Here is a 14,395-nt window from a genome sequence, read left to right as displayed (position 1 = left end):
GGCAGAGAGACGATTCACATGATTGTGAAAGAAGAGGGGAGTTTTTTTGTGAGAATATGAAGATGTAATCCACATGGTGAAAATGTTTGAGAGCTACGAGCTTGAACATAAAATGTCTGCAGCTTGTGGCCTGTTCTACCTTAGTGTCTTTGCCAACTCTTATTGTGGAGCCAGCTCTGCTCACACTTGTTGCAGCTTTATCAGTAAATAGCATGCCTGTGCCCACAATCACTAGATTAATTAACTTCTTTTTCCAGTGCTTTCTCTTCACATCCTATTGATTTGGGATAGTTTTCACTTGGCTGCCTGCAGTGCATAGCGGAGAACTATTCTATTACTTCTTCCCCATGCATGCATGTCAGCTGAAGAGAGAAACTTGAGCAGACGGGGGATTTTCTGCATAGCTTCTGGCAACAACAACCTCTGGTTCAAGCAGTCCACTTGCCAGCCTACTCTGTATGAACTTTAACATAAAGTTACCCCTGTTCAGTAGATATTCTAGAGCAGCCTCTGTTGGCTGGGGACTGAGCTTGTGGGCTGGCCTGGTTCAGTCGTAGCATGGCAGCATCAGACAGACATTGGGATAGGCCTCTGGGGAAGGGTCCTGGGGAAGTAGGCAAGCACTTCACTCCACTGCCTTCTAAATTCTGGGTTTGGCCTGGACTGCCCAAGGCTAGGCTTGCTACCTGAGAGGTGCTGTGGGTGCATGTGAAGCTGCAGAGAGGGGTGTGATGGGATGATGGACAGGAGCACAGTAAATCATCCTAAGTAGCTGTACTAACATGTATTGAAGCCAAGCATGAGCCTTTTGCAGTTCTGACGCTGAGTCCAGTAGGCATCAGGAATCTGAGCTGTTTCATCACTGCATTGGCAGAGCATGCCTTGATTCCTGGTTTATGGTAGTATACAGGACAGGGGAACACAGTGGTTGAGGAGTGGGGTACACATACTACAGGTAAATTAGATTATTTTGGTCAAATCTGAGCACTTGAGTGCTCTCAGTCACCTTCCTATGTCCCCACTGATGGAGACTCCATAGGGATTGTCCTTCAGCACCTAAGTGGGCAGCTAAGACAAGGTAGTGTGAATGCTTTTGTCATGTGAGCCAGCCTAATGCCCTTAAACAGCTCTACCTTCATGTATTACTTTTTCACAATTATATTTCACAGTACAATAAAAAGACCACACTGCTTCACAATTAGCATGATGACGTTGGAATGCAGTAAATAAAGTACACCCTAATCAAGGATGTATTCCCACAAAAATATGACAAAGGAAGGGTGCCAGATAAACATTTGCAGGACAGTAAGAAGTTTCTGATTGTAAATACGTGCTGGATATCTTGACACAGAAGCTCATAAAGCTAATTTGGAACAGCTAAACTGGTCTGGCAGAGTCTCTCATTTTTTATCATAGGCTTTTGTTTTCCTAATTGTGTTTAAATATTTTTATTTTGGTCTGATCTAGTAAAATTTTTATAGCATTAAAATAAAATAGCAACAAAGTTTCATGTAGCTATTTGCTTTCAGTTATAATATATAGGGATGAGAAAATAAATGATAATGTGATTCCAGTAGGAATATTTTATTAAAACTTCATGAGTTGAATTCCATTTGGTATCAATGGATACTGACAGTACAGCAGTAGCAAAGGCTGTGAAATTTAAGTATTGCATGCCAGAGTCATCTGTGGGTGTAAGACCTCATCCATCAGCAGTTTCCTGAAGGAAGCATTTGGCACCCCATGTCCTTTGTTCAGGATTTTGTTACACAAGCTTCCTGGTCACTTGTATATGGAACAGCAAACTGAAATAATGTTGAGCAGCCACTAGAACTTTTAAAAATTATATTGTTCTCTTTTAGTCTCTGACTGCTTTCATGCATATGACTGTTTTTCAGATGCCAAAAAAAATCAGTCATAACTTTGATGTAGCAGGGCCATATAAGAGCCTTGTTGAAAAAGTTGTGTGCTCACTAAATTTGCATAGGTAGTATGTCAAGACACTTGGCAGCAAATAGAGCATTTGGGAAAGGAGCATAAGGCCAAAGTCTGTCAGTTGAATTTAGCTAGTTCTTCCGCTGTGACTGAGAGTTGGATTTGTTTCCAGGATTACTGGCTACCAGTATGATGATTTGATGTCATGCAGAAACTGCTTCATTATTTGCATGGCTGGGTGAGGATAGGATGGGCATTGCTTTGTGCAGATAGATACATTGCTGTGTGCTTTTGAGCCCCTCAATGCAACAGGCTTTTATATAAACATGCATTGGCACAGGTACCTTATAGTCTAAAGGAGTATGATCAATTCATGTGATTGTCTTCCTTTACTTACAGATCAATGCAATCCGATCAATTGTTCCGAACAAAAGCAATAATGAGATAGTTCTGGTGTTGCAGCAATTTGATAACAATGTAGACAAGGCTGTTCAAGCTTTCATGGATGGTGAGTACAATGTACCTTTTTCACTAATGCAGGAGGGATTCAATGACATGCCAAGTATTTGTTGTCTCTAGTGGCTCAAAATATACTCTCTAGTTCTTCTGAAATCCGATATGTGACGCTTGTTAATTGTAAAAAAATTGATCCTCCTGGCTGCATCTTTGCTTCTTCATAGTATGAGACTGACATGGTTGTTCATCTGTTCTACCTGACTTTGCCATTCTTGAAGCCATTCTTACTGCAGACCTGCTTCTTTATTCTGCATGAAAGTTTAAGTTTTTTAAAATAATATGTCAGGAAATTATTCACTATTGAAGATACAGTAGCTAAGAACAGTTCAGGATAGTTCTGAAGCACATACCAGGCCCCTAAACCCCTGAACTTGATGCATACATTGACATTCAAACCTCAATCTGAATTTTGCAAATAGCCTTGACATTTATAATGGCTGAACCAAGACTCCATTGAAAGTTTGAGCCATTTAAACCTGGATCCATGTTTGTATTTTACGTCATGAGACCACCCCTAATGAAAGGTCACTTGGATTTTAATATCACTTTCCTGGTAAATATATAAAGTCAAGTATTTTGAACTTTCACCAGAATCTGTGAGAAATCCTTTGCAGAAGTAATGGCATACCATGAGCAATCTTTTTCAAAATTTTTGTAGCTTGGGGTTACGTACATGATGATAGAAGTTCAGTGGTCTCAAATGGCCCTGTATATCTTAAAAATGCCTCATTTTTGCTATCTCAGCAAGTTGTTTAATTCATGCCTATTTTGCTTCAAAATATTTTTGGGTTTGATTTGGAATAACTTACTAAAATGTATCAGCCAAAAAGCATCATCGTGTACTAGGAATTACCAATATGCAAAAAGCAGATGCAAGCAAACTGGACTATTTATAAATGTATCAAAATTCTTCCACCAGACCTATATGGTTCTTTTTGCTTCAGGCAGCTGCACAGACAGTTACATTCTGAGGGATGTATTGAAATTGCACTTGTCTGTGCACACACACACAGAGAAAAAGGGAAGTGTGATTCATCCAATTAACAATAATTTTTTTTCTCTGTAATGTATGTCCTGGGGAAGGTAATGGAGGACTGTTTGACTATTCAGTAAGTTGCTTTCACTTCATTTTGTAGTAAGTTACCGTAGCTTGCTCGTGGCTTATGAATCGTTTCCAATGGTTCCTCAAAAGAGGAAGTTCTTTCATCACCTGCTGTAAGGAAGAAACAGGGCAAGCACAAGCTTTGAAAGAAGTGCAATAAAGTCATGAAGAAAAGCAAGCTGTTATACCTGAGTTCAGATGACCTTTGCTGGAACTTCACCAGTTCATGATTACTGTTCAGAAGTCTTTGTGAGGGAGTATATGAAAATTGCTAATATTTGTTACTGTCTGGAAAGAGCAGAAAAGATACATCTCCAGGTAGCTGCTGCTTTGGATAGAATGAATAACTGAAATATTTTTTCACACGAATGATAAAAATTGCTAAGATTAAAATAACACTCTCTGAGAAGTCCTGCAATGAAAAACATTGGGATGGCCATGCTGAGTGGAAAGGTTGAGCTGCCTCCATGCAGTGCTTCTCTCAGAGGTGCTGCTTGCTGAATCAAGAAATATTCATGTTTAGTTTCCAATCTTGCTTCATAACTGGAGTGACATTTAGGTGATCCCTCTGTTACGAATTTTTTTCTGTATGTAAAATTTGATTTAAGTGAAAGAGGGTTCAAATGTTTTATTTGCTATGCTAGTTTATCTAATTAAGCATAACCAGAAGGTCTGTTCAGCTGCTTTGTAGATGTGTTCAAGAAAATAAACTGGTGTATTCAAATGAGGGCTTTGGGATTTGGACAGTTAGTGCATTTCCAATTGGAAGTAAGAGAGGATAGTTGGATGAATCCCTAAAGTAACTCTCAGCATGCATAGTATTCACAGGGAAGCTGAGGGAAGCAAAGCAAAGACACCACCAGCCAACACAAAAAGGGTGTTGGTTGCTGCTGTGAAAACAGTTATCAAAGCTGTCACATGAAATCACATATTTTCAGCAACATGGAGTAAAATGGGGAGCAAATGTTTATTACTTGATACAGAAACATGGTGCCTGTCAAAAGATGAGGTATTTTTAGGAGAGGGGATTGTACTTACACGTACATAAGTGTGTGTGTGTAACTAATTGTAAATATGTATATAGTTATACATGAAATAGAAGTTGTCTTAGCCTTCTATCTGCATTGTCATGTCATCTAGCAAATAAAACATGGCTTTGATGGATTCCATGGAAGTTTTTTCACAATTTAACAGATTTGACTTAGCAAGATTCGTAATCTTTCCTGTTGTATGTGACAGGCTCACCAGATAATCTTGGATCTGGTTTATTGTGATAGAAAAGTAATTTCCGTACATCTGAAAACCTCACACTTGTTTGGCTGCATACAGGTTGACAACTCATGGTGGTCAGAAAACAGCAATTTTTCTTAATACTAATAGCAAGATTTTGCTGAAAGGATTGAGAGGAATGGCTGAGTATGAAATCCACTTGAAAAGGCAAATAATGGAGTATTTACTGGATTTGTGAAGTGATGGTAAAGTGGGTGTTAAATTCAAGCAGAAAACCTTTAATCTGCTGGCATTTAAAATATTATTGTAGCAGATGCTGCCATAGTAGTTTGCATGACAGTTCAGACTGCATGCTTACCATGAGATCTGTTTTCAGCATTAGGATACAGGAAAACAAAATGATGATGTTAATTAGAAGGAGAAGAGTTTTCTTCTAACATGGCAGCAGGCACTAGTCTGACCAAAGCTCTGCCTGCTTTGTTCCATAAATTTATCTAAGCAACTTATGGCTGACAGGCAGAATTTCTAGTCTAACTGTAATTACTTTTCAGTATAATTTTTTACCCTTTTTTTCTGCCAGGCCTAAGTTTACTGTATTTGTGTGATGCAAATTTTATGCAAGAGTCCACGAAATTACTCTTTTGGATGCTAATTCTTTACTTTTTATATTCTTAGGTCTTCTGAAGATGACAGGCAACACATAGAAAATTGTGATAAAAATGCCAGACGTTTTTAAAACTTTTGTATGTTCTAGAGTCAAGGTGGACTATTTAACGTACTCATTGTTGACTCTGGGTGCTGAGATACTTTCCTTTCCAGGCAAGAGATTTGAGTGTTGATTTTTCTGGGTGTTATGCTAATGTTTTAAGTTAGGCACACAATCACTTTGTGCAGTGAGGTCCATAAAAAGCCAGTAGTGCCAAGTAGACCATCCACTATAAGTAGTGAAATCAAAACAGGTAACTGAGAAGAAGAAAGGCAGCAGTGTCCATTTTGTTCTACCCACGTAAGAGAATTCACAACAAATTGAAATGCTCCTCAACCAGGAGACTAGAAACTGATCGTGAACACATGGTTCTTTTTCATAGCTGAACTTTTCTTGAAATGTTTTATCTTTCTCTAGGCAGTGCAACTCAGGTTCTAAAGGAATGGAATATGACAGGGAAAAAGAAGGTAAGAACTTGCTCTTTAGAGTCAAGGCATTTAAATCACTTGTCAGCTGCCTGTGCTTGAATTGTACTACTTTGGGTCAGTACTTGGCCTTTTCCAGCACAGGTGACTTCATTCACACCTGTAGACAGTACTTGAAAGCAGATGTGTGTACTATTTTTAATCCTATTCTTCTGTCATTGTTTCACTAAGCCCAGTGTTCTGAGCAAATTTCTGGGACAGCACATGTGTGTGACTGGATGTGGGACCCGGGACAAGCACAGGAGAAACCCCAAAACAGCCCAGGCACAAAAACTCTTTTAATAAGAAACTGTATGCTGGGTAGTCACAGCCACTCAGAGTGCTCAATTTACTGATTGTATTTTGAGTTTGTACAATTTGCATTGAGTGATGTCTCTGTTCTTGCAATATTTCTCCATTTAGAACAATAGGAGAAAAAGAAGCAAATCTAAACAGCACCAAGGCAATAAAGATCCTAAAACCAAGAATAGTGGACCTGAGAAGGCATCTCAAGAGACTCAGCAAATAAATGACTGTCATATGAATGGATGCCCTAAGGACAACTCTGGCCGTGGTTCTGCCAATCAGAAACTGGAAACCACTTCTCCTGAGAACAAAGGCTCCGGATTTGCAGGGTCAGCACTGGACTGTCCAGAAATCAAAGGTCAGTTCATCTGACAGAGAGCACCTTTGCAACTGGCAGTAGCCAAGCCTCCGTTGACATAAAGACCATGGTATTTTTATTGCCATGAAGATGTTGTAGAGATGTTTTTGTGGAAAAATAATGCACATAACTATCAGTCTCATGCCAATAGATTAATATCTGTACACTGTTCATTTTGTAATATGTTTCCTTGCAAAATGTCTTTCTTCTCCTATAGACAGCCCAGCTGATCCAGAATATTACAGGTAGAAATATAGAAAAATGCAGGGTTAGAAAATGACTTGAGTGTCAAATTGTTAGCAAAATTATTAAATCCCTTGTGTGGGGTAAAGATGTCTGAGCACTATGAGGTTTTGGCATATTACTGGATTTCTTTATTGCTTAGTACAACCTAGTCCATTTTTTCTTTTTCTCATCTTCCCTATACAGGCTAGTCACAGTAGGCCTCCACTGACTTTTCTTAGCAGGGAAGGGAAGGCCTTTGTGATGTGGAAAGGCACTCTGATAGCCTTTTAGTACATGCTAATTAAATGCAGTAAAAACAGTTAAGCATGTTAACAACAAATTTCAGAAGATCAAATCTTAGGGACAGAACCTGAAGAGCCCTGGCCTTTCTTTACAGGTCAGCTGATAGATTGCTGGTTTCTAATTTGCTGTTTAGAGTTATGTAGCAAGGGCAGCCTCACCTGAGAGTAGAAAGCCTTGATTTATAAAGAATGTTCTATTTGCACTAATGTGAGATGCAGCCAGGGTTGAACAGGGTTAGAGGCAATTCTCTCAGAGGAGAGTTCCTCAGTGTGTGCAAGACCGGTGCTGGCATCAAAACTTTGATGTGTCCAGAGCCCTGCATTACTGGAGTTTCTTGGTTTCACAGATTCACAGGTTTCTTTGACTTCTTTCATTATTTTCTTACATACTGTTTTATGCAAGATACCTTTTCTGTTTTTAGACTCAACCTTATAAAGCCCTTAAAAGCTGATTTAAAATGTGAGTACTGATGTTCCTCCTTGTTCTTCTGGTGTTACATGGTTGCCATTAAATATACCAAGCTGTGCTTTCCACCTGTCCTAATACCCAGCCAGGGCAGAAAGAAGTCATTAGTTGATATGCTGTGCCTGTCCATGTGATATCCCTCAATCCCAGCAGTGTTTATCCCATTCCATGGGCCATAATCGAGCTGTAAATCTCACAAGTCCCTTTTCTCCAGACACCATGGATCATCAGTTGAATCAAGTGATGCATAAAAAGCATCTTAAGAATAAAGAATCATTCATTCATTGAAGTGAGTGCAAAAATTAGAAAAATGAGTTAACACAACAAATCACTTTTTATGCTTGTTTCCTTAACTGAAATTCACAGTGGCAGTAATAGCTGGCCTTGCCTGTCAGTTTTCACAGTCATGCTTTGGCTGCTTGTTCCTCTGTCATGATGCTGGTATCTTGAATCCCTTTGAAGTTTTGGAAAGAGGAAACCAGGTTGTCTTGTGGCAGCCAAACAGGCTCAGGCATTTTTATCCCTCTGAAGCTGTTGAACCCAGGAGCCTAATCTTTGACATACTTTCATTTCCTGCTTGCTTCCTCTTAGCAGCAGCTTCTGATAGAAATCTGTAGTCAGGCAAGGTAAGTATTTCAGGTAGGAATGTTTAGTCAGTGCTTTTAAATTGCCTTTAGTAAAATTAGGAATGTTTTTTGTGTGCTATATATATGCATATTTGGACAAATACTATAATTGGTAGCATGCTTTTTATGTTATGAGGTGTTTTCCCCATTGGCATGAAAGAGTTGATTTTTTAATTGAGATTTTCCTTTATACACTGTTGAAATAAGGAAGTGTTCCAATTAGTGTTTAATTACCAAAACAATTTCGTTTGTTGTCATAGCTCTCTGAGGTTCTGTAGAATGTGTGCCAGGAGAACACCATAAAGTCATTCTGACTTAAAAGTAAGGCTTCATACCTTTCTTAATCTTACAACTCCCTGTTTTCTTCCTTAATGCTTTCTTGCAGACAGAGAACGAGAACGCCAGAGAGTATCTGTGGAATCAAACCCAAAGACTGTGAATGGAGTAGAACAGCACGAGCCCCTTCAGTCATCAGTTCAACTCCAGTGTAACCTAGGCAGGCCAAAGTCAAAATCTTCCTCAGTTAAATCACCCAATCTGTCAACCCAACCTGAAACAAAGACAGATGATTCAGTCAAAAAAAGAGGTAAATTGGGTCTCTGGTTCCTGTGTTCTGAGGTCAAAAACAGCTGAGGCCTCCAGGAAAAAACCTCTGACTGAATTCACAAAAGTTAAAAAGAGATGTGTTGGAAAGTACAGGCAGAATTATTTAAAAAATGAATTCATTTATGCTCTATTTAACATATTAAACTGATTAATTTGAATTAGTAATGCCTTTCTAATATTTATTTGATTTGGGGGATGTATTTCAGCAAACATGTTTAGAAACTGAAGAGCACTAGGGAGGGACTATGAAAAAGTTGGGTTTATGGACTTCAGTAGAATACCCACTTCATTCTAGTCTGGGCAAATAATATGTTGAACTATTCCTGGTGCCTCATTCAGAAAAACTAAAACCAACTTTCTGACTACCATGCAATTTTTGTTTTCTATTTTAGGGCCAAACATTGAAAAGTCAGTAAAAGACTTGCAGCGTTGCACTGTTTCTCTAACCAGATACCGTGTGATGATCAAAGAGGAAGTGGATAATTCAGTCAAGAAGATCAAAGCTGCTTTTGCAGAATTACACAGCTGGTAGGTAAATCAGCTGCAGGGATCCATCAGCTCCACTTAGAAAAGGGACTAATTAAGTGACTGGTATTAGTGGGGAGGGGTCACTTACACCCTCTTTGTTCGCAGCATTTGGTTTCATGAAAAAAACCCATGATGCCATTTAAGTAATGATACTCCTCACCAACCAGGAAGTAATATATGCATATACTGTATACATACATAAAGTTCTTTGAAAAAAACTTGGATTTCTTTTACTCCTTAATTATCCATCTTGACCTAATTATTTTGTATCAGATTCAGTGGCAACATATGTGAGCAAATGAAAGCTGTTCTAAATATCCTGTCTGGGATTTTCTGAAGTCTCTTTTACCTTCTTTAAATCTCTTCTTTCTATACTGCATCTTTGATCTTACCTCCTTTGGCAGACAGTCCTTTACTGTCTCTTCATGTCCCATCATCTTTGCTTCTTATCCTACCATTGTTCTCTTAACTTTCCCTCATAGTTCCTTCCAAGTTTCCCATTCATCATTCAATTTCCAATTTGCATCTCTAGTTCATTCTTTTTCCTCATTTTTTATGTCTTTAATCTTTTTTTTTCATTATAATTTTGATTACTGCTGATCTTTAGCATGTACACCTACACCTTTTGAAAACTTATAGCAGAAATAATGGCTGTAGTAGCAAGTTGCATATTTGATATATTCTTGTCATAGAAAAGTATTTCCTGCTTTGAGTTTCACTCAGCCTTGGTTAAGCATAGATGTCATATAAAACCTATGCATTAGACAGTGTTGTAATAAAAAGAAATCATATTAAAATGTACAATACTTGGTTACAAATCAGAGGAAAAGCTTTCCCATTTAATTCAATCACAGTATTTGTCAGTATTTTCATAAGCATATCTTATAAAAGAGCAGTAGTATTGGCAGAAGTTTGTTGACTTTGGACTTCAGTGGTGTATTCCTTGTCTTCAAAGATGCATCTAAAGTAACTTTAGAGCCATTGAGGCTCTACTTCTCTATGGGCAGAAAATCCAAGTGCTGCTGAGCTGATTTTGGGGAAGATTCTGATTCACTGAGCCCCCAGTGTACTTTACTGGATAGCAGGGAGAGCTGTGTTTCTGTTTCTGCAGTGAATGTGAGCTGTGATCACCCGTTGTACTAAACTCAGTAATGTTGTCAGGATTGTTCTGGAGCCATTACAGTGATTTTTTGCTAATGAACTTACATGTAGTAATAAGATTGTTGGGATAAAAATTTGAGCGGAGTTCATCAACTCCTTCCACCCTTTTTTGGTCGTTCTCAGAGGGGACCTTTTCTCTGAGAAAACTGTAGTTGGATCTCATTTGCTGAGTGGTTCACACTCACTTTTTTATTTTTGGTAGGAGTGTTAAAAATATCTTATGTCACATGTCTCACCTTGGCTGCTGGCAGTCACAGGCAATTCAGTCTTTAAGCAATTGTCACTCTGATCACAGAACAGACTTAGAATTCTGTCATGATCTAAAAGTGCAGGAAGGTAGTAAGTTCAGAACTGAAATTCTTCATTTTTTATGTATTCATATTTTAGTTTGAAAAGCAGTAAAGCGTATTGCCCAATACTAAAATACCCCAAAAGAGTTTGTAAATGCAAGTACTTAAAATTATTAAAATAGCCTGGAAAACTTTTCAATAGGCTTAATTTTATTTTGCCTCCTACCAGCTTCAGTGCCTAAATTATTGAAGTGGAGTCTGCTGGAAGCTCTAGAATCTAACAGATCTGTGGTCTGAATATTTGTGCCTCAGCATAACATTGCAGTGAGGACAGTACAATGTCAGATGTTTATGGAAATCTCAGTACTGTGGCTATGTTGCTTTTGGCAGCTCATAAGTCTAACATTTAGGTTTTTCTTCAAATGAATGAAGTAGATTTTTTGTTTAAACAGTAAACTGCCTGACTTAACACCATCTTTGCTAAAATTAAAGAGACTTATCTGATATTTCTTATGATCTTGTGGCCTAAACTTTGAGGAAGATGGGCACAGCTGTTTTAATGGCTTGTTTCCAAAAACTCCCTGACAACTGCTGTAGATTTAGTGGATTTGGGTAGAAATCACCTGAACCAGTGATACATACAGCTTCAGACCTCATACAAGGGTCACACTGTATTCCTGAGCTGCAGGGTCTAGTGTGTGTTATTTACATGGGAGTTTCCTTGCTCCGTAATTGAACAAAACATCCCCAGTGCTAGCAGGAGGATAGGGTTTTAAGTGAGCATATTTATTACTCTCCTTCGGCGTGGACTTTCACTGTGACACAGTGAAAAAATTAAGGAATTCAGCTAAGCTGTGGCTCCCAGAATGCTATGGAATAACCATAGCAAGGACATGATGTCAGGTCTCCATTGTGATCGTGATTCCAAAGCTTTTCCAAGTTCCTCTCCCAGTTTCTGCTGGAGTGTGGGCTGCTTGAGAAGGACAGGAGATACCACAGCCACCAAGTGCTGTCTGTTACAGAACTGCCAGGAACCCTGGAATGAGCTCAGTACTGTAACTCCTTCCTGTTACACACAGCTGGCACTACCTAAGGGGTTTTAGTGAAGCTAAATCAAGTCAGAAGCTTTTATCTTGCATTTCAGCTGAATGCTGAAACACATGCTCATTTGTCTCTTCTGGGTTTATTTTTCTTCCTTTGATAATGGGATATAAGACCACTTTTGTGTCTTTTTTTGTTATCAGGGTCAGAATCAAAACTGCATTGCAAGAGTCAGTAATATTTTTGACTTTCTGATGATCTTTTTTTTTGGTTTTAATCTTTCCTTATTTTACCAATCACAGAAAGAATGAAGAATGCAAAGATAATATCATGTATCTTCCTCCTACTTTCAGACAGTAAATTAAACCATTATTATGGAGTTAAATGAATAGCACATGTGGCCTAAGATGTCCTAAAAGCTTCAGCAGAAACATTCACAAGAACTCCTCCTTTTAACAGCAAAAACTATTGAGTGATAGCTGCCAGTGAAAATCCATGTTTCTCTCTGGCTGATTTTTCACAGCTTGACCTAGACAATAGGGAAGTTACTCCTAAACATGTAATATGCTGCTATTTAAAAAGTCACCTATCTGGCAAAATAGTGCATACCCTCCCACAATCTGAAAAACAATTCTAGGGAGCAGATGTGCTGTGAACCCCTGTAAAACCTTGGGGGGAAAATGCAATGCTTACTTCAGTTTTGACTTTGTAGCAAAATGGGGCAAATAACAATCCCAGAAAGATGTTTATTTAAAAACATTGCATTGGGCTTACTTCCTCTTTCTTAAAGAACCTAACTGAAGTTTCTGATAACTGGAGTAATTCTCTGTGTGCTCAGAAGAAGTGATAACAGCTTGCATTTATTGAGTTCTTTTCATGCCAGAAGACTCTATAGCGTTTTACAAGCCATGGGCTGGACCAGGCAGGGCACTTAGCCCCACAAGAAGTCTTTTGCAGTCTCATGTGGATTGTGCTCCTGCTGTGATCCAGCACTCTGGTCACCCCTGCTCTTGCTGGGCTTTCTGTGGCTTTGCTTTCCCAAGGTTATGAGAGCACTTGGCGAAGTGAGCTGAAGGGCAGTGTTCGTCAGGCTCACGTGGGCCTGAAAGTTAGGAGAGAAATCTTCTTGATATTAGCTCTTGATCCAGTATTTGTCCTCATTGCATTCAACTTTGCTGTATGGTTTTCAGGAATACCTTGGTGTCAGTGAGAACATGAGGTGCTTCCCTTACTACTTTGATATAAAATATATCAGAGCGTAGCCATGTCCCATGGTAGTGTAGAGCACAGAAAAGAAGGCTACCAAGTAGTCCTGAAGTTGCAGGGAAAGGTTAAAAAAGCTAAATGAACTCTCCTCTCACTGGAGTGCACTTGAGACATTTGTTGCCAAGCTTAAAACCTGCGTGCATTAACTGTGTTCTCACTTCTTTTCCACCAAGGGACTGAATAACCATCTTGGGGATGAAAGGAGAGCCCCAGGAAATCTGAGTGAAATGTGTAGAGCACAAAAGGAGCCACAGTTCCCCATAACACCTCTTGCCAGAAAATAATTTTCACATATTGGGCATTCATACAGTCATATTGACAACTAAAAGGGAACATCTGCTACTTGCCCATATGGTCTGCTGCCAGCCACAAATGGTCTATAGAAAACAGTAAGAACCAGGTTTAATTACGCTGCATGCGGAACTGAACCACGTAAATACAGGCTTCTCTTCTCTTTTGTACGTATTGATATGTCCACTGCTGTGTAGAGAGCATGAAAATCAACACAACTGAGTTTTTGGAGTGAAGAAAAAGTAGTTGAAAGCTTTACTACAGGCTAGATAAAAAAATGATTCTGACATAGTGCTGGGAAGATGGAGTTTGGCAATACTGACAGTTTAAAAATAAAATAGATTCAAGATAACAGTTAGAAAGCATTTGCTGTATGTTTGGGGAAAATTAAGAAGTTTTCACATTGTTTTCTAACTTAAAGCAGAGGAGTGGTTGAATGGGGGAAGAAGTAATCTAAAAGAACAGAATTATCTCTATACTTACATAGTTGTGTCTGTACTGACTCGGTGTGGGGTAGGGAGCAGTGGTGCCAGTGCTCAGTTGCAGAACAATGAGAACACAGTTGCCCCTTTCTGAGACCCCTACTTGGCAAACTGTAAAGATACTGGTTTTCTGTCGCCCCTAGCCCAGAATCAGTGGCACCAGATGAGAGCTACCTGTTTGTGCTGTGGTTGTTTGGAGATGGGCAGATGGCTGGAAAGGCTAGGACTGGTATTGCTTTACGCTGAACAGAGTTCTGGTCTGTTTTTCTCTCCATTTCCAGGCAAGTCTTCTGAGGTTTCTGTTTGTCTGACAGCCAACCTTTAGTAGTCCTTATGCTTCTAAAGTCCAGGTCAAATCCTCTTGCAGTTTATTGTGATGTTTGTTTGCCCACCAGTCACATGATCCAGTCCTTAACCTTGTCAGCACAGAGAAGATAAAAATAATCTCCTTTTGTTCCGGTTTCCTTGGCCCCACTGGGTTTTCAGGTACTTCC

At 39.1% G+C, this 14,395-nt stretch overlaps 1 protein-coding gene across 1 annotated transcript in view; it reads left to right on the top strand.

Moving 5' to 3' along the window:
* Nucleotides 1–14,395, top strand: part of SPATS2L (spermatogenesis associated serine rich 2 like) — a 57,719-nt gene that overhangs the window by 26,013 nt on the left and 17,311 nt on the right. The window contains exons 3-7 of the mRNA XM_005415948.3: nt 2,335–2,443; nt 5,907–5,956; nt 6,377–6,617; nt 8,622–8,822; nt 9,235–9,370. Coding sequence (XP_005416005.1) covers nt 2,335–2,443; nt 5,907–5,956; nt 6,377–6,617; nt 8,622–8,822; nt 9,235–9,370 — 737 coding nt within the window. The remainder of the gene's footprint in view (nt 1–2,334; nt 2,444–5,906; nt 5,957–6,376; nt 6,618–8,621; nt 8,823–9,234; nt 9,371–14,395) is intronic.

Source organism: Geospiza fortis, unplaced genomic scaffold, assembly GCF_000277835.1.
Source record: "Geospiza fortis unplaced genomic scaffold, GeoFor_1.0 scaffold112, whole genome shotgun sequence".
Taxonomy (NCBI): Eukaryota; Metazoa; Chordata; class Aves; order Passeriformes; family Thraupidae; genus Geospiza; species Geospiza fortis.
This window is presented reverse-complemented; position numbering and strand designations above follow the sequence as displayed.